Source organism: Chlorocebus sabaeus, chromosome 7 (genome assembly GCF_047675955.1).
Source record: "Chlorocebus sabaeus isolate Y175 chromosome 7, mChlSab1.0.hap1, whole genome shotgun sequence".
NCBI lineage: Eukaryota > Metazoa > Chordata > Mammalia > Primates > Cercopithecidae > Chlorocebus > Chlorocebus sabaeus.
This window is the reverse complement of record NC_132910.1, coordinates 108,172,681-108,196,642: the sequence shown is the minus strand read 5'-3', so window position 1 is coordinate 108,196,642 and position 23,962 is coordinate 108,172,681. Positions and strand designations below refer to the sequence as shown.

Genomic DNA, 23,962 nt, shown 5'->3' with positions numbered 1-23,962 from the left:
CATAAAACCTCTTCTGGATCTTGTACAGTTCTAAAGTATGATTTCTCAGCATTTCTTCAAATCATTTCTGTTCAACCTCTGGCCTTATGGGAATATTTATATTTTCCTTGCACTGGAGACGTTATATATCCTAGTTCCTTTATCTGGAGTCAATTGTTCCTTATGCTTTCTCCTAACTCCTACTTCTTCAGGTCTCCAATTCCATATTGCTTCCTCTAAGAAGCCTTTTCTTACCTCCAGAATTAGGATTAGGAGCTTCTCATAGGTGATACTAGAGTACCTTTGCTTTTCTCTATTTGTTGATTCATGAAGTCTCTATTAGATGGTTACCAAGTGTGAGGATTTATTCTAGGAGTCTGGGATACCTCGATGAATTTTTTTTTTTAAATGGCACTTACTTTCAAGTAGGAGGAGATAATTATCAATGCAATGAATACATAAATGATAAGAACAGTAAACTAGTAAGCTTCTTTTAAAACTGAACACGAGATTGGCAAAACGTTGGCAAGTTGGATGGTGGGTATATGGAGGTTATTACACTTTTCTATCTTTATGTGTGTTTGAAATGTCCATCATAAAAAGAGTTTAAATGTTAAAAAAAAAAAAAAAAAAAAAAAAGAACAGTAAACTAAAAGGTAAGAATTGGGAAAGCTGGATCAGGGAAAGGGTGATACACAAACTCTGATGGTGGCAAGATTGCAATTTTAAATACATAGCCTACTATTGCCTTGCATGAGAAGACAGGATTTGAAAGAGATTTAAGGAGTGCAGGAGACTTGGCCATGCAAATATTTAAGGGGACAACAGTCAAGAAGAAAAAATAGCCAGCTCAAAGGCCCTGAAGTAGGAAGGTGCTTGGGTTGGTTGAGGAACAGCAAGGAGGCCAATGTAGCTGAAACAGAGTGAGCCACTGCACAGAGATGTGGTTCCATGGAACTGGGTGACAGGGCCTCATAAGACAACAGGATGACTTTGGCTTTTTACTCCAAGTGAAATGGAGAGACATTAGAGCATTTGGAAGAGAACGACAATATAATCTATATATACTTTAAAAGGATCACAAAGATGGAAGGTAACAGGGGCAGGGCTGAACGGAGGGAGATCAATTTTAGAGACTGTTGCAATAACCTTATGAAGGTAGCTGGATTTAGTTGGTTGCAGAGAAGGTGGTAAGAAGTGAGGCAGTGCTAATGGGGTTTTCTGATACATAGAATGTATGTTACAAGAGAAAGAGAAGGGTAAAGACCAAGATTTTAGTCTAAGCAATAACTGAAAGATGTAGTTCCCATCAACTGGGATAAGAAAGACTGTTGAAGGAATAGTCTCCAGAGGCTGAGGAGGAAGTAGTAGAGGAAAATCTAAAGTTTAGTTTTGAATATATAGGTTTAAGATAGCAATAAGACAACTTCCATCAATGCTACAAAGTAATTGTTGGTTTCTAGTCTGAAGACTGTAATCTCCTTAAGGACCAGAACTTTGTCTTTTCTCTGACACCTAGAACAGTGCCTGCTGTGGAGTAGATAATAAATATGTGTCGAGTAAATAAATGAATTAATAAATGAATGAATGAATGTTGCCCCAAATAGCAAATTAGGCACTAAAATTTCAGTGCCACGACTTAAGTTATTTTTTGTATACTATGTAAGAATGAAGAAATTTAAACATTGTAATTTATATTTGGTGGTTATTAAAATATGTTAAATATTAAACCTTATTTAAAATTTTACTTGCTGAATAAAATTTATTTTAATTTGAAAACTTTGGAAGCTGATTTAACTTTAGGGGAAGATGAAAACGTTGAACAGTCATTTATTTATTACTCCCACAAGTTGATATAATTTCTATAATTCCTAAACCCTAACTGTGAAATAATTTGACATATTGAACTGTATTTTTATAGATTTTTATACCAATAGCACTAGTTTTTATTGTTGAGTAGTAAAATGTGATATGAATTTATCAGGAAATGTACCTGATTCAGTCAATCACCCAAAAGGCAACATCAAAGGACATAACCTCATTGTAAATAATCTCATTAGAAATATTTTGCTCCCTTTCTGTAAGCAAATAATACATTGAGACTATGTTCCTTGTTTATATTTAGAAGATGCTATATAATCTCCTATATAGTTTTTCTTCCTTTCTTCTGTCTGGAAGCAAAAATAATTATGAAAGCATTGTCTTGTCCTTACTACCTTCCACATCTGTTGACAATTGAAGGACCTTACCTCTTGCAACTTCCATAACATGCCCCCACTCACTGGTCCCAAATATTTACATTTTTGCAGTAGCAACACATGTGCAGTTCCCTGGATCTGTCATGCTGTTGCATTACTTCGAGTCTCTGTACATTTAGAACTTCCCCAAGCAACTTCTCATACTTTTCTTCCTTCTCAACCATGTGCAAAGCCTTGCACAGGCATCCCTCCCACAAAAGCCTTCCTTGACCTTCCTTCCAATCATTGTCAAAAATCATGGTCAAGAAATTGGCATATTTTATCAGTCTATTATATTCGCTGATTGATATGTTTGTCTCCTTTAGACTGAATTCTCAAAGACAGGATTCACACGTTTTTCATTTCTTTATATTTAGTTTTTGGACTTTAGTACATAAGCAATACATTTCTGTGTTAGGATAAACTTCCTCCCCAAACACATTCTCCCCACAGATTTTCAGTAATTTTTATCAAGCCTCAGGGACCTTGTAAAATATGCCTCTCGGTGGAGTTAGGGGGATTAGAAAATGTTAACGTTGGAATACACCTTTGAAATTGGCTGACATTCTCTCATTTTAGAAAATGGCTGGGAAAACAAATTAGCCCTTATAGGCACGTATGTTTCCAAAGCTGTGCTAGCCCTTTGCAAGTGTTATTTAATCCTCACAGCAACCTGGGAATTAATGGTCATCACTACATAGTATAGATGAGAATCCGGGACTCAGGGTCAAGTAGTGATTCACAGCCTAAGTTTTAAAACACATTAGTCTAGGTTCTTTGAAATACCTCACAATGAAGGAGCATAATGATCTCTCTGAAAATGGGCAGAAGCCATCAAAAGGGAGGCACTTTGGAGGGGAAATGCTTACAGCAGGAAGGAAGCAAGGCAGGTCACAATGCAGGTTCTCAACTCAGTGAAATCTGGCACTAGGTTTTGGCAAAATTTTTAACAGAATGTATTGCCAAACATCCCTCATACCGCAAATACATCTTGCATTTTAATGCAAGACACATGAACTTGAATCATGATATGACTTCTAGGAGAAAAACATAATTTTGTTTTGCTTTCATCCTTCTCCCAGCAGGCAGCAGTGGGGGGCAACACAAAACACAATGACTAACAGAGAATTCAAAAGGAGCATGCTGGCCCCATTTGAGGATAACATCCACTCCATCAGAGAACTTACATGGCACCATCTCTGAATGGATGGAAGCCTGCAATTACACAGAATGGGATCGGCAGTTAGACCCCTTCTAGGCACAGATGGATACATACGTTGACATCAACTAAGGCTCTGGGTGTCCATCTACCTGCTCAGAAGCCCGTTACATGAAAAGTACCTCCACGATATAAACAGTACAAACACTGAATCTCAACTAAAGTCACCAAACAGGAAGTCACCTCGTTTTTATAAAAAACCTAACTTGGTGTTATTCTTTAAAATCCTATGGAATGCTTTTAAAAAATTGACTTAAAAATTAAAAGATCCATTTATAAACTCAAAAGTAAAGAACTTCAAAATTTCTAATCCTTTTCTAGGACCAATCTCATAGATAGACATGTGTCTATCATCAAACAACATCTCTATGATGCATACTCAGGTACAACTGTGGGAGCAACTGAAATAACACTGTCCTGCCTGGTTCACATACAATTGCTTTATAATTCACAAACAAAATTACTATACATTTTTTCAACTTTTGCTCTTAATTTTCATAAAGAATGTGAACATCATCTTAACTTTCAACCCACTCACTCTTTAAACTACCCTTAGTCAGGTTTTAATCTTAACTCTGCTCTCAATAAGGTTACCAACTGAAGGAAAAATGTTCCTGTCAACAGCAGAAATATTGACTATTTAGAAGTAAATTCATGCATGCATGTGTATACCCAATAAAATGCATCAAATAAACAAGTGAAGACCTCATTGTGTCCAAACCCATGGAGAACAAAGATCAGTCTGTGTAGTTCTTACAGCCGAGGAATAAATAATACTTGTCGTTCAAGAATCTTTCGTCTGATTGCATAAAGCATTACAGTTATGTTTTAATTATTAAGGCAAGTTGAGATTTTTATCTTCTTTTAAAGTGTTCAAGAGACCAGGCTACTCATCAGCAGTTATTTTATGCACGCGCGCGCACACACACACACACACACACACATATATACATTCTTTCTCTCCTTTTTGTGGCCATATGTTTATTGACTGAACTAAGAACTGTCTGCAAGTTGGCTTTTTGAAGATTAGGAACAAACTGACACCTATTGTTCTTTAATTTGTTTGCAAACATAATACATAATATTCTAAACAGCAGCCAGGGTAAAATTGGCTCTTATTCTTCAGGTCTCACCTTAAAAATTCCCTGCCCCCTCCATGTTGCTAAGAGTTTGCTGAGCTCTTCCTTCATGGTATTCTTCTGTCAATGCTTTTGTCTTTCTTCCATTCAGCTGTGAGCAGGGACATTTTCCCTGTCTTTCTATTTACCAAAAAAGTGTCTGGCTCAGAATTCCCTCAATAAAAATGCCAAATGGATTAATAAATGAATGACTTTATTTATTATAAATTATCATAGGTGTAAGGAAGTAGAAAACACAAGAGTAATACAGTACAGCTCTAATAGCTTTACTTAAACCATACAAATGTGAAAAATACATTTAACAGTCAATGTGTTTGTCATATTTTGAAATGTGCTCTGTACTCTCTTTATTATTTTCTCCTTCTTCCTTATTTGCCAAGGCCCTTCTCTCTCCTCACATAGGAAAGCAAAAGAAAAAAAGCAGAAACCAAAGCAAACCTTAATTGTCGTTGTGTGTGCTCCAGGGTATTCTTTTTCTTCCAGTGTTGACCATCTTTCAATAAATTTAGACACCAAGGAATCATCATAGTCCACTATCTGAAACCCAGAGACATTCGCACCTCCAAACTGGATTTTTAATAGGTCTCCATCAGTAAATCCCTAAACATAGAACGCATTGATGTCACGCTTTTTACTTGAGAAACAAATGCTACTTAACATTTACCAAATAACTCTATACATTGTGGTTTTAGATATGTCAAAGAACATATGAGATATAACAAGCCTGCAGAAAATGTCCCATGTATTTACCAGCCAGTGTTCGTCATCAGCACCTAACACCACATTAGCATCATAGTGGTTCCCTAATCAATACACGTTTGCTGATGGATCATCTCATGAAACACTCATGGTTGAGCCTACGTAAAAGTTCTCCACTTTATTGAGAAATCTTCCATTGACCAGGACTGAGTTTTACTTACTGGATCTACAACGGAGAACCACCATGTGGTTGCAGACACTTAACAACATTAAAGTAGTTCTCGAAGAGCCACAACCTTGTGAGCAAGTTACTCCTGTTTGAATTGTTTCTTCACTCATGTGATAGGAACATCTTCAAAATGAGTTACTAAATGTCCAGTCATTATTTGAGAAGAATTAAATAATTTCACATTAAGCTGGAAGCTAATTTTATAGAATATATTAAATTTTGGAAAAAAAATTTCTCTTGTACTATTGCAATGAATTCAGTCATTACTAAAACTATTATGTTATATTTACATTGATTTCAAATATTGTGCTAACATGAATTTTATCAACTTGATAGTATATCTCTCTCAAAGATGAAGTTAATTTCTATATTCCACAATTACAAATGTTTTCACATTTCACAAATACTTATTCTATATTATTGTACACAAAAGTTAAAAGTATCCTAAATTAATTTTGAATTACCACACTCAAAAATGTAGGAGAACGTTTTCTTTGTTATTGACATTAAAGCATGCATATTATTATATTATTTAGCTGGAGGATAAGGTAATTACTTTTTATTGGCTCACAATTTTGTTTCTGTTTATCAAGATAATGCAAATAGTGCAAAAAGGAATATAACAAAAATCATATATTCTTTGTTTTACCCTATGTATGTTCCAGTTGAGTTGCTTCAAAACATTCAATTTTAATATATTTGCTTTTCACATATTTACCTCTTCTGCATGACACATTTTTATTACTCTTTCTAATTTATCAATTTTAGAAATTTTTATTGAGTTTTTGTGTACCCCACGAGTACGTAGTTTGTGTACATGACAAAACCGTTTATCTTCTCACCCATTTTAATCAGTACTTAGTGTTTACATATTTATAACTCTAAATGTTATTCATAGCAAAGCCAAATAGTGTACCAGGATTGCATTTTCTTTCTTGAACATGATCTCAGCCCATGTTTATAATCATGTCCCATTTTTTCACTACTAGAGATTTCTATATGCCTATCCTTATTTTTCCCAGTGCTTCCATGAAAACATTTCATGCCTATGAGTAAAGCTTTTTTAAAAAATGAAATATTAAAACATATCAGGTAATCTGTTTCAACTTTTTCTTGAAATTTTAATTTCTAGGAGACCCCCTTCTTAATGTTGGAATCCAAATTGGCTCTTCTCTTCACCTACTCTACAGCTGTTACTTTAGCATGTTCCTTCACCACTTTTCTGATTTAAATCCCATTTCCTGGGTCATATTTCTCTTTCTTGATTTATTGATTACCTCTACTGGAGTCCTCTGATAGTTTACTGAAATACTTTGGAGATAAATTTATTGAGACATTGCATGTCTGAAACATAACTTTGTTTTATCCTGATTCATGGTTAGTAGTTTGGCTTGGTATAGAATTTTATGGTAAAAAAAAAAAAAAAAAAAAAAAAAAAAAAAAAACTTATAATCTGAAGGCATTGTCCCATTGACTATCACTATCCAATGTTTCTAATGAAAAACATGTTATTTCTAATTTTTTGGTGTGTCATCTACTTCTCACTCTTATCCACCTCCAGCCACTTGCTAGAAACTTTTAAATCTTCTCTTTATCTCTGAAATTCCATTATGATATTGTCACTGTAGGTCTTTGTCTTTTATTACTGTGTATATTCAATAAGCAGATTTATGTGATTCAGTACTGGATATTTTTCCAAATGTTTCTTTAACATTTTCCTTCCCCTAGTTTCACTCTTCTCTTTTTCTAGAATATCAATTATTAAGATATTATAACTGTTAAATAAAATGTCAAGGTCCCTTATACATTTATTTTTTCTATTTTATATTTGTGTTGTCATTATGTTACATATTCTGGAAGATTTTCTCAAATTTATCTTCCAACTCATTTAACCTGTTATTCTAGGAAACAAAAGAAGTTAACTTTCTGGAGCTCTTATTCTCCATTTCTTTTTCTTCTTATAGCATCCTCTTCTTTCTTTTTTGGATAAAATATTTTCCCTACTTCTAGGCAGATATTAGTTACAATTTTAAAAATTTTCTCATGTTTCCTGCCACGGATCTGTTTGTTTGCATTGCATACTTCATGGTAAGGACTTGTCTCAAATGCCAAGTTATGCTGGGCTATTTAAGAGCAAGACACCAAAATGTTTCTTGGAATTTCTATGTGCATGGGCAAGGCACGTTAACGAGTACGCTTCACTGTAAGGTAGATGGTGAAGGTGAGGTGGGGTGGATAGCAGTGTTGCTTGTCCATATTGAAGTTCTTTTCTCTGGGCCATTCAGTTTCTTCAGAATCTTCCAGTCTCCTACACGAGTGCATATGCTTGGCTAAGTTTTAGGGACAGGATGAAGGATGGGGGATGATGAGGTTAGACTTTCACAGAGACATTCACTTAGTTACTCATAATCCCAGCACTTTGGGAGGCCGAGACGGGCGGATCACGAGGTCAGGGGATCGAGACCATCCTGGCTAACACGGTGAAACCCCGTCTCTGCTAAAAAATACAAAAAACTAGCCGGGCGAGGTGGCGGGCGCCTGTAGTCCCAGCTACTCGAGAGGCTGAGGCAGGAGAATGGCGTAAACCCGGGAGGCGGAGCTTACAGTGAGCTGAGATCTGGCCACTGCACTCCAGCTCGGGTGACAGAGCAAGACTCCGTCTCAAAAAAAAAAACAGAATTTCTCTAATTCACTTTCTCTAGTAAGAAGTATTATCAAGAGAGGAAGTAGGTGCTTAGGCACCAGGACTTGTAGTTACCTGGTTGTTTGGGTTGTGTGAAAAGAATTCTTGGGGCATCCAATTATTCCCTCTGGCCTTTGAATCAAGTCCCTTGTACCAGGTGGTCTTAGTGAACCACCCAGGTGTCCTAGGATGTAGGATGCACTTTACAGGTGTAGTTGATTTGCCCATCCCCTAGGCACTTCCCCTGCTTTGGCCAATGGCTACCATCCATAACCTTTCCACGAGAATTGCCCTAGGACAACCAAAGCTGCATCTCTGATGGCCCTTGCTCAACAGCAAAAACTGGGATCTAGGTACAAACACCCTTTGCCTCAAGCTGAATGAGTGCAGTGCAATTTATGCAACAAAGTGCCCAGAGGGAATCAGACTAAACCCAGCTCTCACTTCAAACCACATTCTTTTTTTTTTTTTTTCCCTGTGTCTTTTTATTTTTTTTATACTTTAAGTTCTAGGGTACATGAGCACAACATGCAGGTTTGTTATATATGTATACATGTGCCATGTTGATGTGCTGCACCCATTAACTCGTCATTTGCATTAGGTATATCTCCTAATGCTACCCCTCTCCTCTCCCCCCACCCCATGACAGGCCCCAGTGTGTGGTGTTCTCCACCTGTGTCCAAGTGTTCTCATTGTTCAATTCCCACCTATGAGTGAGAACATGCAGTGTTTGGTTTTCTGTCTTTGCGATAGTTTGCTGAGAATGATGGTTTCCAGCTTCATCCATGTCTCTACAAAGGACATGAACTCATCCTTTTTTATGACTGCATAGTATTCCATGGTGTATAGTGCCACAGTTTCTTAATCCAGTCTATCATTGATGGACATTTGGGTTGGTTCCAAGTCTTTGCTATTGTTAACAGTGCTGCTATAAACATACGTGTGCATGTGTCTTTATAGCAGCATGATTTGCAATCCTTTGGGTATACACCCAGTAATGGGATTGCTGAGTCAAATGGTATTTCTAGTTCTAGATCCTTGAGGAATCACCACAATGTCTTCCATGAGGGTTGAACTAGTTTACAGTCTCATCAACAGTGTAAAAGTGTTCCTATTTCTCCACATCCTCTCCAGTACTTGTTGTTTCCTGACTTTTTAATGATCACCATTCTAACTGGTGTGCTTTTTTCCCTTCTCTCTCTTGTTTCCCTCACTCTCTTACAGGTTACTCCTGAAAGCACTTACTTGAGAATGTGTACATGAATAGTGATGTCAGGCTCTGCTTCCAGAGAGACCTGTAAGAGCCTCCTGCTTTAAGCTCCACACCTCAGTCTTGCTTTCTGTGGTTTCTGGCTCTTCTAAGACTGAATGTCACAGGAGTTCTGCAGAATGAACAGGCTTGTTCTCACCTATATTCCACTCTGAAAGGAACTTACTGTTTTATCTTCCTTCTCTTTGCTATGCCAGGAATTCATCTTTCATCTGCTCTGTGTCCTGAAAAACTTTGTTGACTTTTTGCATCTGTTAATGCTTCCTTTCCTATTTTCTCTTTCTTTAAGGTTTTCCATAATTTTTATTCTTTTACTGTCATTTTACTACAATGACATTTAAGCTGAAACTTTAAATAAGGTTTCAAGCTGGCTTCAGTGAGAATCTGCATTTCCCTAAGTTTTCTTCTTTCTTTTCTGAAACTTTAATATATGAGAAGCAAAATAGAGGAAGAAGGAAAAATGAATAAATCACAACAGAGAGGCCAAGGGTTAACAAAACAGATGGCAACAACTCAAGTTAAATTGGATACTACTACTCCTGGAGCTATATTTGAAGAGATTTAAAATAGAAGATAAGTATTCATTAATAACCTGTGAAAATTTAAAATTTCAGCAGGCAGACATGTAAAGTCATCAGCAGTATGGAATCATGGCTTTTTAAAGAATTAAATCTATATGGGTAGTAAGGTTGGAGGAATGAGAACTGGATTTCCTAATGACCACTTCTTCATCACCTTATTTACAAGTTACCCTTCTCAATGTTGTTGTAAAGGACTTAATCACAGACTGTGTTTTAGGAGCCCAATCAAGCATTCAGCAATTCCTGAGGAAATTAATCAATAATATTATCTGCAGATTTTTAAGAAAATCTTCTGTAACCACCTATTATAGAACTCATTACAACATGAACAGGGCGAAGAAAAGGAAAGTCTCAAGAGTTTGGAAGATGAAAGCCCTTCAACTTTGGGTGATATTCTTTAATTTGGATGTCAGTAAAATTTCCAAGTGTCCTCCAAATTCTCAGAAATTGCAATACTATACAGCCTTTAGAACTTACTGATTCACTAGAAGTTCCATATGGCAAAGAAACCAAGTATTGAGAAAAAAAAAAACACACAAAAAAAAGAACTTGAATTCAGATAAAATATTAGGTAGATTTCTCTCTAGAAGCATGACAACAACATGAACTTGTTTTTTGTTTTTTGTTTTTTTACTTTGATCATTGAAACACTTATTTTCATTTTCATAGCATCAGATATCAGCTCTCAAATTGATGAGCCACCTTCTGTCATTATTTCTCAATGTTCCAATATAATCTTCTCCATCTGTACATTTTTAAAGATCACAGTTTTCAATGTGGCTCTGTGTTGTTCATCAAATGGCACAATTCACACAGGGGACTGACTGTCCAGGCTGTTTCCTGCACATAATGTGGTTCTAGAGAGACTGAATGCAGAGCTTCATCTAGTTTAACTCTTGCTTCTCTTTAGGGAGTCCTTAATACACTCCTTAATATCTCCTTAATAATGCTCCTTAGCATCTCCTTAATACACTCTAATGGAAAGTCCCAGAGAATTTTTATAGTAGTTACCCATTTCATTGCCAAACAGAAATTTTGTCTTGAGCAACCCAATGGCATGCAGTTTTGAGATTTAATATTCTGAACTCCTTCGACTTCTGGTGAAAACATTTGTCAGTTGGAAGGCAGTAAATGTTGCATTGTTTTGTTTTATCTCTTTCTGTCACCACTAGAACTAATGTCTGCTGATGTAACAACCTGATACACTAGGAATCATGAAATAAATCTACATTTGTATATGTCAAAAGCTTTTCAAAGTCCTATTATGCTATTTAGAATAAGCTCTCTGCCTTTCTCCCTCTTTCTCTCACCTTTTTTTCTTGTTCTTGGGTGAGACGGGGTGTAGGGGGAGTGTAGTCCTGAATCACATAGCATCTTACTTATTTAAATAACATTAACTTTTGTAGCAGTGAAGGCTTAAATTATTTTGAAAAGAGAAATGTCTAGTGATAATTCTAAATGGACTCTGATGATACTTAAAAGAGGGAAATACAATTAATTACTCTGTTGCTTCAGTATACTACCTTCATTTTTTATTGTAAAAGGTTTATTCTGAGCCAATATGAGTGACCACGGCCCGGAGAAAACACAAACCCAAGAAGCCGTGATTAAGTGGTCCTTATTTTGACAGAAATCTTAATGAAAAGATGATTGGCTATCGAAATTTAATTTTCATTTTGTTGTTCACACAGTAAGTAGGAAATCATAAATAATGCATAATATTTCAATATTCTTGATTTTTCAGGTTTAATTTTGTAGTAAGACATATTCTCACAAATTTACATTTATTTCGGACATTATATATGCTAAAAACTAAAGGAATGTGCAGAGGGCAGAGTTTATAAAAAACAGAGACAGTAAAAAACAGAGACAAGGGAATATGTGGACAATTAAACTTTAAATATTTTTGAAAATTTTCCCTTTCTTAAAATACATCATCTAAGACAATTTACGAAGCTTGTCAAATACTGTTCTATAAATTCTTATATCATTTATAATAATAAGAAATTGATTAGAAGATGCAAAGTGGGAAGCAATTCTAAAACGTAATTGCAGAAATATATCTAATCTATCAAATACAATCAAACTGTATTTATTGTTATTATTTTTTGAGATGGGGTTTCTCTCTTGTCACTAGGCTGGAGTTCAATGGCGGGATCTCAGCTCACTGCAACCTCTCCACCTTCTGGGTTCAAGCAAATTTCCTGCCTCAGCCTCCCAAGTAGCTGGGATTACAGGTGCCCACCACCATGCCTGGCTAATTACAATCAAACTATATTTTTTAAAACACCACTGATAAATGCTGGTCATTCAAAATTAAATTTTTAATGAATAAGCATATCTAGTAAAATAATATATACCAATTAATTCACCTACCAGATTTGCAATGATGTAGTGGTACCCTTTAACATGTTTTCCAATGGTAATAACCTAACAAGCACAAATAAATAATTATTTAATTAATACAAATAATGCAAATACAAAATTAATGGTATTATGATTTGACTCAGAAAAAAAGTGGAATTTTATCTGCTAGGTTTTTTGATGTGCCAAAATAAGTCATTTTTGATAAAATATAATTATCAAAATTAGATATTTCTCTCATAAAAAGTAATAATACATACTAATGCTTATTAAACTATTATCTTTCCAAAAGTCACCAACTAAACAAAAATTATTACCTCATTTTTGTCAATAATAAAAAATAAAACCACAGGATGTTAAGAAGTGTAAAACCAAAGTATGTTTAGTCCATGACAAGTCATAATTCTGTTTCTACAAAGGCTATGTTTTTGTCTTTATAATAAACATTAAACAGCTCAAACTGTTTAACATCTGAGATTTTATATTCATATGTCTATATTCAAATAAATACACATAGAGTTTATAGTACTACATACATTTCAAAAGAATATTAGAAAGCATATAAAAGAATTCTTACATGGATATATAAAGTAACATTCCTATCCTAAGGACCATGAAATGTTTATAATTTAGTCCAAATGGACATTATTGCCAGCTCTAGAGAGCAAAGTAGCAGAGAAGCTAATTATTTTCTACAAATCGAAATCTAAAATGAATGTCAAGATAAACACAGCATGGAACAAGTGGTCATCGTGGTAATGCTGACAATGGTTTTGGACATTATTTATCAATTTGACTTTTGACTGATATGTATAATTACAAAGAGAGTAGAAATAGGCAAACTGGCCACGCTTTAGTCCTGGTACACGGACATTCAAATGTAATGTCATGTATGTTTTTTAAGGAGATGATCCCATCAATGGAAAGCATGAAATGTTAAGGTTATAGGCAAAAATTCTAACCAAATCATTTCTCTGATTAAATAGTTTGGGTGAGTTTTTCTTTCCAATAATCTTGCAAGTTTCTGAGGCTCAACTTTCCTATTCTATACCCTCAAGTCAGATTGGCCCTCTTAGGTTTTTTGTTCACAGAGAAGCTTCTTCTCATCACCTCAGGGCTTCACACATTCTGTTTCCTCTGCTTGTCTGCTTGGAAAGCTCCACCACTATATCCTTTGCCTAATTGACTCTTGAATAATTCTTATACTCCCCGGGAGAAAACTACCCTGACTTTCTCTAATCCGAGACAAAGTCAGGTGCTCCAGAGCAATGCTATTAGTTAAAGAGCAAGAACAAAATCCTAGGAACGATTCTACCATATGCCACTTTGACATTAAGCCATGGCCGTTTGAAAAGAAGTTAAAACTTATATTGTTTTCTGACTCAGTTTTACGTAACATGACTAAATTGCCTTTTCCAAGAAACTGAACCCTCTGTGTTAAAGGGAGAATTCTGAAGAAAAGATGTCCTTCTGAATGAAAAACATATGAATTAGCATCAGCTGAATCAGATTGATTATGTCCCTCCTATTTCCTGCTGACATCTGTTAGCTGTGCTTACTGTACATTCTACTCTCTGAATCATCCATATCTTCCTGCTGAGAAATTTTTTTAAAAAACATAGTATAAAAGGTAATATCACTAGTCCCTACTTGAGTTTACTTGAAAGAAAGGAAGGATATGAAAACTCACTAGCCCAGTGTCTATATGAAAATTTGCATTGGCCATACTAACCAGCATGTCTTTGTGTTATAATAACAATTATTATTGCACTGACAATAGAAAAGTTACATTAATTTATAAACGTTTTTGATGGCTGAATCTTTTTCCCACCTAATGATAACTAGAAATCTGTGCTGTCAAGTTTGTATCAAATGATAACAAAATACCCATAGTCCACACCTGTCATCCCAGCACTTTGGGAGGCCAAGGTGGGTGGATCACGAGGTCATGAGTTTGACACCATCCTGGCCAACACGGTGAAACCCTGTTTCTACTAAAACATACAAAAATTAGCTGGGTGTGGTGGTGTGTGCCTGTAATCCCAGCCACTCGGGAGGCTGAGGCAGTAGAATCGCTTGAACCAGGGAGTTGGAGGTTGCAGTGACCCAAGATCGCGCCACTGCAGTCCAGCCAGGTGACAGAGCGATACTGTGTCTCAAAATAAATAAATGCATAAATAAATAAATAAATAAATAAATAAATAAATATAAATACCGATGGTCTAATAAAATTTCATTTATTGCTAACTTCAAGCTACTGTTGCAATAAAGAGTGCTATTTCATCTCTATTGTCTTGAAGAAACACTGGTTGAGTGAATAACTAAACGTTGTTTCTTTTTCTTTTTTTTTTGGAACGTACCTTATCCTCCTCATTTTTTGCCTGGTAAACTAATCCTTGAAGAATATCCTAATCTAAATTATTTCTTTCTGTAATGATCTCTCATAACATACCATTCTTTTCATTTATAGTGTATCCCATTAGTATAATTATATATTAATTTCTGTAAATACATTATTAATAGTTGCACTGATGGTGACTGGCCTATTGTTTAACATTGCTTCCTTGGATCTACTGCAGTGCCTGTCTGGCAAACATCAGACACTCAGGGAATATTTACTGAACAAATAAATGAATGAATCCAAGCAAAGCCAAATGCCACCTCTTATGTGAACCCATCACAAATGATCCTTCCCATTTTAAGAAAACTTCTTTCTCCTCCATGCTGCTAGACTACATTGCATTTTAACTTGTAATTCTGTAGTGCTGTCTGGGTACACTGTGCCCATTTTTATCTCTAAACAATGAGTTCATGGGATGCAGACATCACTCTTTCTTACCTTTCTTTGCATCCCTCATTTCAAGCACAGAGGATGGCCTCAATGTGTGCTAAGGCAATCCATTGCATGCACTCATTTAATACATTCAAGGGACTTACAATACATATGTGCAAAATACTCTGCATTTTGAACAGATGTCCATATGGACATTTATGTAACCATAATCATATTTACTTCAAAACATCACTTCCAATATATTCCTGTTTTCTTTTGTAGTTTCTCTCTTCTCTTTTTGGAAAAATATATTTTGATATAGTCTTTCACCAACATTTATTATGATGAGTCAGGAATCCTTAAATTTTCTAAACCAAAGACTGATGAATATTATTAAAATTCAGTTTTAATGAGAACTTCTGTGAAATTCAAATGAGTTTTTGCAGTTCACATTTGAACAAGAGGCCTTCAGGTTAAAAACAATCTTAACTTCATCTCTTGAGACTGGAATCAAGATTTTTCTACGGAAATTATTCACCTCTCTGGCATACAACATTTAGTTCTTTCATATAACAAGTTAGTTCTATTCAGTTATTCAGTATTCCATGAAAGATCCATTTTGTATGTCTTAGGGCCTGTATTATTATATATCAATTAGGATTTCATCAACATTTATGTTGCAGAATGTTTGTGTTGAACAAATTAACGAATCACATTTTTTCCTCAAAGCTAGAAGAGCCAAGAAATGCATATACAAGTGCGTATTTTCCTTGCAATTCCACAGTATTCGAAGGCACTAGTAGCCACAGGGTATACTATTGCCCTTGAACAACATGGGTTTGAACTGTGTAAATCCACTTATATATGGATTTTCTTCCACCTCTGAGACAGCAAGACCAACCCTTCTTCCTCCTCCTCCTTTACAGACTACTCAATGCGAAGATGATGATGATGAAGGCTTTTATGATGATACAGTTCCACTTAGTGAATAGTAAATATGTTTTATCTTCCTTATGATTTTCTAAATAACATTTTCTTTTCTCTAGCTTACTTTATTATAAGAATTCAGTATATAATACATATAACATATGAAGTAGGTGTTAATTGACTGTGTGTTATCTGTAAGGTTTCTGGTCAATGGTAGGATATTGGTAGGGTCAACTGTAAAATTTATATATGTGCACATATATATACATATATGCATATGTACACACATATACACTCATACTCACACACATATACATTTATCAGCTAGGAATAGATGCGGATATCAGTAAAGGAGACCTTAGTCAATCAATCATGATGCTGATGCTGTGTCACCATCATCCCTAGTGACTTACTCTATCTGTAAATCACGGTGGATTGTATCTGTATTATTAGGATAACACTGCGTGGCTCCCTATCCTGAAAGATCTTAAACTGAAGCAAGGTAATATCTAAGCACAGAGAAAAATATCCTTATCACTTGTATGAGTGATTCTTTCAAACAGTTCAAGGGGATGTATCTAGTTTATTTCTCAATAGTAAACATAGCCCAAATGTTGTCCTTCCTACTTATTTTAACAAATCAATGTTTTTTATAGTGGCACAAGTCCCTTAATAGATGAAAAAATATATATCTTGCAAAGATAACTACATATTCTTTCTGGAGGCATAGATGGTAACTCCAAAAAATTCATGAATTACTCACTTTTCCCTTAGAACTCAACTTGTCTTAACTTAATACATGTATATTTCTTTAACTCTAAATAGTTCATCAGACTTAAACTTAAAATTTTCAAATCAAAATATCAAAGTTTAGGGTATCATTGATCATATAAAACATAAAAGTCAGAAATTATTTATTGAATTTATTTAATGATTAACATGATGTGTCAGCATTATTGATGACCATTTGCTATTGCTAACTGAAGCCAGAAATAATTTAATTGATGATCTTTGCTGCATCCGACATAAAACATAAAGCAAAAACTGCTGTTCAAGCACCTTACACAAATACACATTGCAAATGCTGACATTGCATGCATATTCTATATCTGGCATCATTAGAAAACAGAAAGTAGCAAACCTGGTCTACAATGTCGTTTACTTTATCCCTTTCACAGTCCAGAATGACACGCCGTTCCTTTTTTAACTCCAGATCTTGAAAAAGTGATCGGTACATCTCATCTTTCTTGTCATTGTTAATGTTTCCCACATTGATAGCAGTCACTTGCCATTTCTTTTCAGCAGCAGAATCCAGCACAGCTTGCAGTGTTGATAAGCCTAGGGAGGCAAAGAAAAATGATGACTGATAAAGATACGTGAATAACTCAGGATTGTGTTATGAAATTGCCAGCGAATATATTTCTAAGGCAGATAGATTTGTGCAACTAAAGGAACGTTGACTCCTTCAGAAAAAGCTATAGCTATGATCTTTATCAACTTCTACTTATGTCATTTCACATCAAAAACTCATTACCTAAATATTACTGTTCTGACCAAAGGAGTCATTGTTTGAGTAGAAAATAATATCCTTTTCTTTCAACCCTCTCAGCTATCTTCTTTAGAGTATTACTAAAGTGCAATGTTAATACCTTTGGTTTAAGTGAAATCAAATGACATCACAAGCATTTCTTACTCTTATAGAATGGAAAAAAAATTTTTTTAGTTGTACATTATGGTCTGTCATTTGATATTAGTATCCTGAATAAGATGAGTACATTTTCAGTGAGAGGAATCTATGTAAGTCTATGTGAGGAAAAGAGGCAATATTCTTTATGAGACTCCTATTGTTTTCTAGTCAGCAGTTTGGGTTCATTTTTTTTCCTTCCACAGTCTTCTAATGTTTTTTTGTTATTGGGAATGATCCCAGAGAAATTGAAGTGGTCATCTGTTAACCAGATGGTGGTAGTTATTTCTCTAGCATAGATTTACTTCTCTTTCCAAATATGTCTATTTTCCTGTTAGTAACTTCGCTTATAGCATCATATCACTTGGAAAATTTTTATTGTCTTTGTAATTGTCCATATATTACCTCATACTTAGGACTAAGAGGTACAACAACTAGAGGATTTGTTTCTTGAAAAGTTATATCCTCAATTTAGCACTTGGAGACACGCTACATAAACTTGCCTTTCATATTACTTCTGCTATTCACAGCAAAACCAAATTCATCATTTATATTGATAACTTAATAAACAACGCAAAATCGAGACTCCAGAATGAATCCAGAACTTAGCAAATCATCTTCCTTATTCTAGAAAAGCCTGCATCTTTCTCTAAAGAATATTAGTCCCTTTTGATTAATAAAATGTAGGATTCACCTAATGTGATCATATCTCTTCAAAACCTAAATTCAGATACCAAATTTTATTTAAATCTTTTTGTTATAAAAAAAAGTCAATTATCAATTTTGTTGAAAACTATTTCAAAAAAGAAAAACCACCATTAAAAATTTTGTGGATTCAATATTGGCCAAAAAGTGTACAAGATGAGTCTGAAACATCTTATGACACCAGAAGGGAAGGAACTCTCTAAAACCATCAGTATTACCTCAAAGCACGCAGCAGCTAATTTGAAGAGGAGCTTTTTAAATAAAAATGGGACTATTTGAATATTAATTAGAATGATAAATGCGAAGTACTTACATACATAAACTATTTTAAATCTATGAAATTATGTTTTAAAAATGTGCTTGACTTTGGTGGATGCTAGGGAACCAATTAATTAATTTGAAGACTGGTAAATAATGAAGTAAAACAAGCATTTTCCTGCGTTTCCCATATGAACCACTTTCAGGGTAATAATGAACTAACAGTCTTTATTTTTGGAAATACTCTAGGTAATAGATTATGGATGAATATATATCTGAAATTATCACCATCTTGTAACACCTACTGAATTAATAAATCAAGGCAACAATCATCAACTACTGGTAACTACCCAAAAAGAGAGATAACAAAGATGTGTCTCCCAATGATAATATTCAACTACACCTATTTTGCTGTTGAATAGGTACATACCTATTTGGTGTTGGCTACATTCATGCCAAAAATGTAAACTTGAATTTCATCACACTTCTGAATCTAACTATCAAGTTACAGGGCATATGTAGAAGACAACATTTTAAGCACTATGCTGTTGCAATCATCAAAATCTAGACTGTGGGAAACTGCATTACAAGAGTCTTAAAAATTATATTAACTAATTATGATATATGGATCTCAGTTTTATTTTGCTTCAAACAAACAGTGGAAAAAGAATAATATTTATGAATTGTTAATTGTCTAGGTATAATAATGCTATTGTCATTATATTTAAAATACAAGAATCATTTTTTCCAAATGAACACTGAAATATTTACAGATGAGATGACGAGAGGTCTGGTATTTGTTTCTAAATAATTGCAGGGAACAAAGAGATATAGATCAAGCAAAATTACTCATATAATAGTCTTTAATAAAGTCAGATTAAGAGTGTTTGGGAATCTTTATAGCATTTTCTCTAATTTGTTGTTTTAAATATTTTATAATAACTAAAGAGCTTCTGCACAGCAAAAGAAACTACCATCAGAGTGAACAGGCAACCTACAGAATGGGAGAAAATTTTTGCAATCTACTCATCTGACAAAGGGCTAATATCCAGAACCTACAAAGAACTCAAACAAATTTACAAGAAAAAAACAAACAACCCCATCAAAAAGTGGGCAAAGGATATGAACAGGCATTTATCAAAAGAAGACATTCATACAGCCAACAGACACATGAAAAAATGCTCATCATCACTGGCCATCAGAGAAATGCAAATCAAAACCACAATGAGATACCATCTCACACCAGTTAGAATGGCGATCATTCAAAAGTCAGGAAACAACAGGTGCTGGAGAGGATGTGGAGAAATAGGAACACTTTTACACTGTTGGTGGGATTGTAAACTAGTTCAACCATTATGGAAAACAGTATGGCGATTCCTCAAGGATCTAGAACTAGATGTACCATATGACCCAGCCATCCCATTACTGGGTATATACCCAAAGGATTATAAATTATGCTGCTATAAGGACACATGCACACGTATGTTTATTGCAGCACTATTCACAATAGCAAAGACTTGGAATCAACCCAAATGTCCATCAGTGACAGATTGGATTAAGAAAATGTGGCACATATACACCATGGAATACTATGCAGCCATAAAAAAGGATGAGTTTGTGTCCTTTGTAGGGACATGGATGCAGCTGGAAACCATCATTCTTAGCAAACTATCACAAGAACAGAAAACCAAACACCGCATGTTCTCACTCGTAGGTGGGAACTGAACAATGAGATCACTTGGACTCGGGAAGGGGAACATCACACACCGGGGCCTATCATGGGGAGGGGGGAGGGGGGAGGGATTGCATTGGGAGTTATACCTGATGTAAATGACGAGTTGATGGGTGCAGCACACCAACATGGCACAAGTATACATATGTAGCAAACCTGCACGTTGTGCACATGTACCCTACAACTTGAAGTTTAATAATAATAAATAAATTAAAAAAAAAAAAACATTAAAAATAATTAAATTTTACTTCAGAATGGAAGATTGAACCACATGCTGAAAAAAGTTAACTCTTTTTCTGGCAAAATGAAATTAGTTTCCTCTGTCCAGTCTTCTGGTAAAATATATAAAGAAACAAATTTCTCAAGGGATAATGTAAAAAGACCATATGTCATTTTTTAAAACTTTCAGTGACAGATCTTTAAAACACCTCACCGATCGCCTATGATTTCCATACACTATAGGTCAATTAAATCCTTCCCTTTTCATCAGTAGAGGCAGAACACGCACAGCTGGCATTATGATCAATTCAACAGCTATCAGTGTACTTGAAAACAGCCATTAAGTCCACCCAGTTTTCTCTGCAAGTAAGAGAAAAAAAAAATCTAAATTCTAAGCCACTTTCTATTTGCTGGGTTCTACTTTCCTACATCCCAGTCATGGTTCAGCTCCCCTTTGTCACCTTCTTAAAGACATTATATCCATGGATGGGGCTCTCTGTGCTATCCATATATTACTATATAGCAATCACCAATAGCATCCCTTTTTCTCTGCAATAGTTTATTTCATTTTGTTTTATTTAATTATAAAGCATACTACATGACACAATTTCAAGTGGTGATGCTCTTAATATTATGCCTCAACATTTGACATATATTACAATAAAGCTTAAATATAAATGACACTTTGTAAATGGATTTCACCAAGTGGTAATCCTAAATCTAAAATTTCCAGCAGTTCACCTTGCAGAAGAGTATAGAGATGATGTATAAAATCAAAAAGAATGTATTTAAAGAAATTTCTAACTTGCGCCAGGTGCGGTGGCTCACACCTGTAATCCCAGCACTTTCGGAGGGCAAGGTGGGCAGATCACTTGAGATCAGGAGTTCGAGATCCGCCTGGCCAACATGGCAAAACCCCATTTCTACTAAAAAAACAAAAATTAGCCAGGTCTGGTGGCCGGCGCCTGTAATCCCAGCTACTTGGGAGACTGAGGCAGGGGAATTCCTTGAAGCTGGGGGGTGGTGATTGCAGTGAGCCGAAGTCACGCTGCTGCACTCCAGCCTGGGTGACAGAGCAGGACCCCATTAAAAAAAAAAAAAAAGAAATTTCTCTAACTTTCAAACTCATTTGTTCTATGCGTCAAAAGTAATTTACAGTTGCTGTGGATTCAGGATTCACTCTTATTAAAACTCTCAGGATTAACGTTTTGTAACCTGTGGAACCTAACAAAACTTACATGTTTATTAAGAAACTAAACTGCTCAAGTAGTGCTATATCAGACTTAATAAATTGAGTTTCATAAGAAGACACTGAATAATATTAAATTACCTCCTAACAACAGGCAGAAGTAATTCACAAATGATTGCATTATCTGACGTGTAATTTGAAGAGACCACCATTCAATGCTTAATAACCCATTTCCCTAGGTTTTTTTTTTCAGTAATAGTAACTGACTCTCAGACTCTCTCAACTTGATCTCCCCATTTCTCACAACTAAAAGTTTTGTATCATCTGATTGCTTTATAATTAATACACCATTTTTAAATTTGAAAATCACTGAAAATGTATATGAAGGTGAAATTAAACTCTTCAAAGCTAACACAGATTTGTGCTCTTGACCTCTTTGTACCATATTCAATTAGAGGATAAAGTATGACTTGAGATCTGCCTCTATTCCTTCCACACAAACTAGCACAGAAGTATCTATAAATATATTCATCCTGTAATTCAGAATACAAAGTTGTATGGACAATGGGAGTTCTGCATAAACACTGGTTTACTTAAAGCTATTGGGATGCAATAGTCATTCGACTCTAATATCCCTAGTACTATATTAGGATATTTGAATTTCTAGCAGAGACTCACTTATTTTTATTGAATTACTTAAAACAAAACTGCTGAGATACATAGTTGTTCATCTAAAAACAGAAGAAATCTGGAAGGTTAACTATTCCTCCTAGTAAATATATCTAAAATATAGTATGTTCTTTTAAACCCTCAAGAATATTGCTGGAGTCTAAAAGTAAGTTCTAAACTTTACTGAATTATTAGATGTTTTGCTAAAATAAAAAATGGCTAGATTAAATAATGTTAAATTGCATTACTTCTTTATGTGGCTATTGTTACTGACTGGCTGTAATTGTATAACCTATTCATAAAATGACAATCTTCCTAAAATTCTCCCAAAGTATTACTACTAGTCAGTCAGTGATAGTCTCATCTTGACCCAGTATTAATAGCACTCTGAGTTATAGACAAGCCATCAGTCACCTGTCTGAACGCAAACCCTTTAAAAGGTCACTTGGTACACAGGGGAAGTCTATCAATTTGCACGTTAAAGGGTTAAATTAAAAACGATTACTGCCAGAAGATACATTTTATTCAAACCATGTCTTACTGCTTAAAAATATTTTCTTTGTTCCATTTAAAATTAACTGTACTTACTCATTCTTTCAAGCATAGAAATTAATATTTATGATCACTAAATCATGGCAGCATGCCTAGGCCAAATTAGATTAACATATATTTCCCTCATCAGCTCTCTCAGGAATATGAGGGAAAAAATTATAATTTGAAAGCATTTTTGTTCTATGCGTGATGTTTTCTTGGAACTACAGGCAAAGTGCCTTCCTTTCAGGGGACGAATAATATTGCTCAGAATTGAAACCAAGACATACAGATATAAAGTGCTAATTCTGTTTTTACCTACTCTCTATAGAAATGTATTATCTTACCTTGTTGACAAAAACTACATTTAGATTAAGTCCTGATTCAAACTTACAACATATATATCCAAAAATAAAACTACTACATAATCTTGAATGCATTAACATAGATAACCCCATTGCTCTATTGTTAAAAATGTGTTGAAATTCTACTTGTGTTCTCTTTATGGAGTGATGATATGCAGCTTTCAGAGTCATCAAGGGTCATCCAGGAGCGCAGCTTTCAGAGTCATCAAGGGTCATCCAGGAGCGCCAGGCTGTTGCCACATGGCCTTGGTAAGGAGAAGACACTAACAACCTAAAAGATCACCTGGCACCAGATTCAGAGTTTCAGCTCTCCTCTCACCAGCAAACTTAGATTAGTCAAAGAGGGTTCCATACGAAGATGTTGCTATACAAAGATGTTTCTATCAGTGTATCCATGTCTCTAATCATTTACAAGTGAGATATAGTGTCTTGGCCTATTGCTTAGCATTGGAGCAGATAGCCAGGAAGCAGGAATGGCTTTCAGTAGTTAAAGGTAGTGAAATTAAGCAG

General features: G+C 35.0%; 1 protein-coding gene across 4 annotated transcripts in view; it reads right to left on the bottom strand.

Annotated features, from left to right (window-relative positions):
- GRIA2 (glutamate ionotropic receptor AMPA type subunit 2) overlaps nucleotides 1-23,962 on the bottom strand; it is a 153,565-nt gene that overhangs the window by 36,833 nt on the left and 92,770 nt on the right. For all 4 annotated transcript variants that reach the window (XR_012093489.1, XM_008000099.3, XM_008000097.3 and 1 more), the window contains exons 4-6: nucleotides 17,242-17,438; nucleotides 12,413-12,466; nucleotides 5,013-5,174 (exon numbers count right to left, since the gene is read on the bottom strand). Coding sequence is in view for 3 of the 4 variants with exons in the window: in XM_008000099.3 (XP_007998290.1) it covers nucleotides 5,013-5,174; nucleotides 12,413-12,466; nucleotides 17,242-17,438 (413 nt within the window). In the remaining variant the exon portion in view is untranslated. The remainder of the gene's footprint in view (nucleotides 1-5,012; nucleotides 5,175-12,412; nucleotides 12,467-17,241; nucleotides 17,439-23,962) is intronic.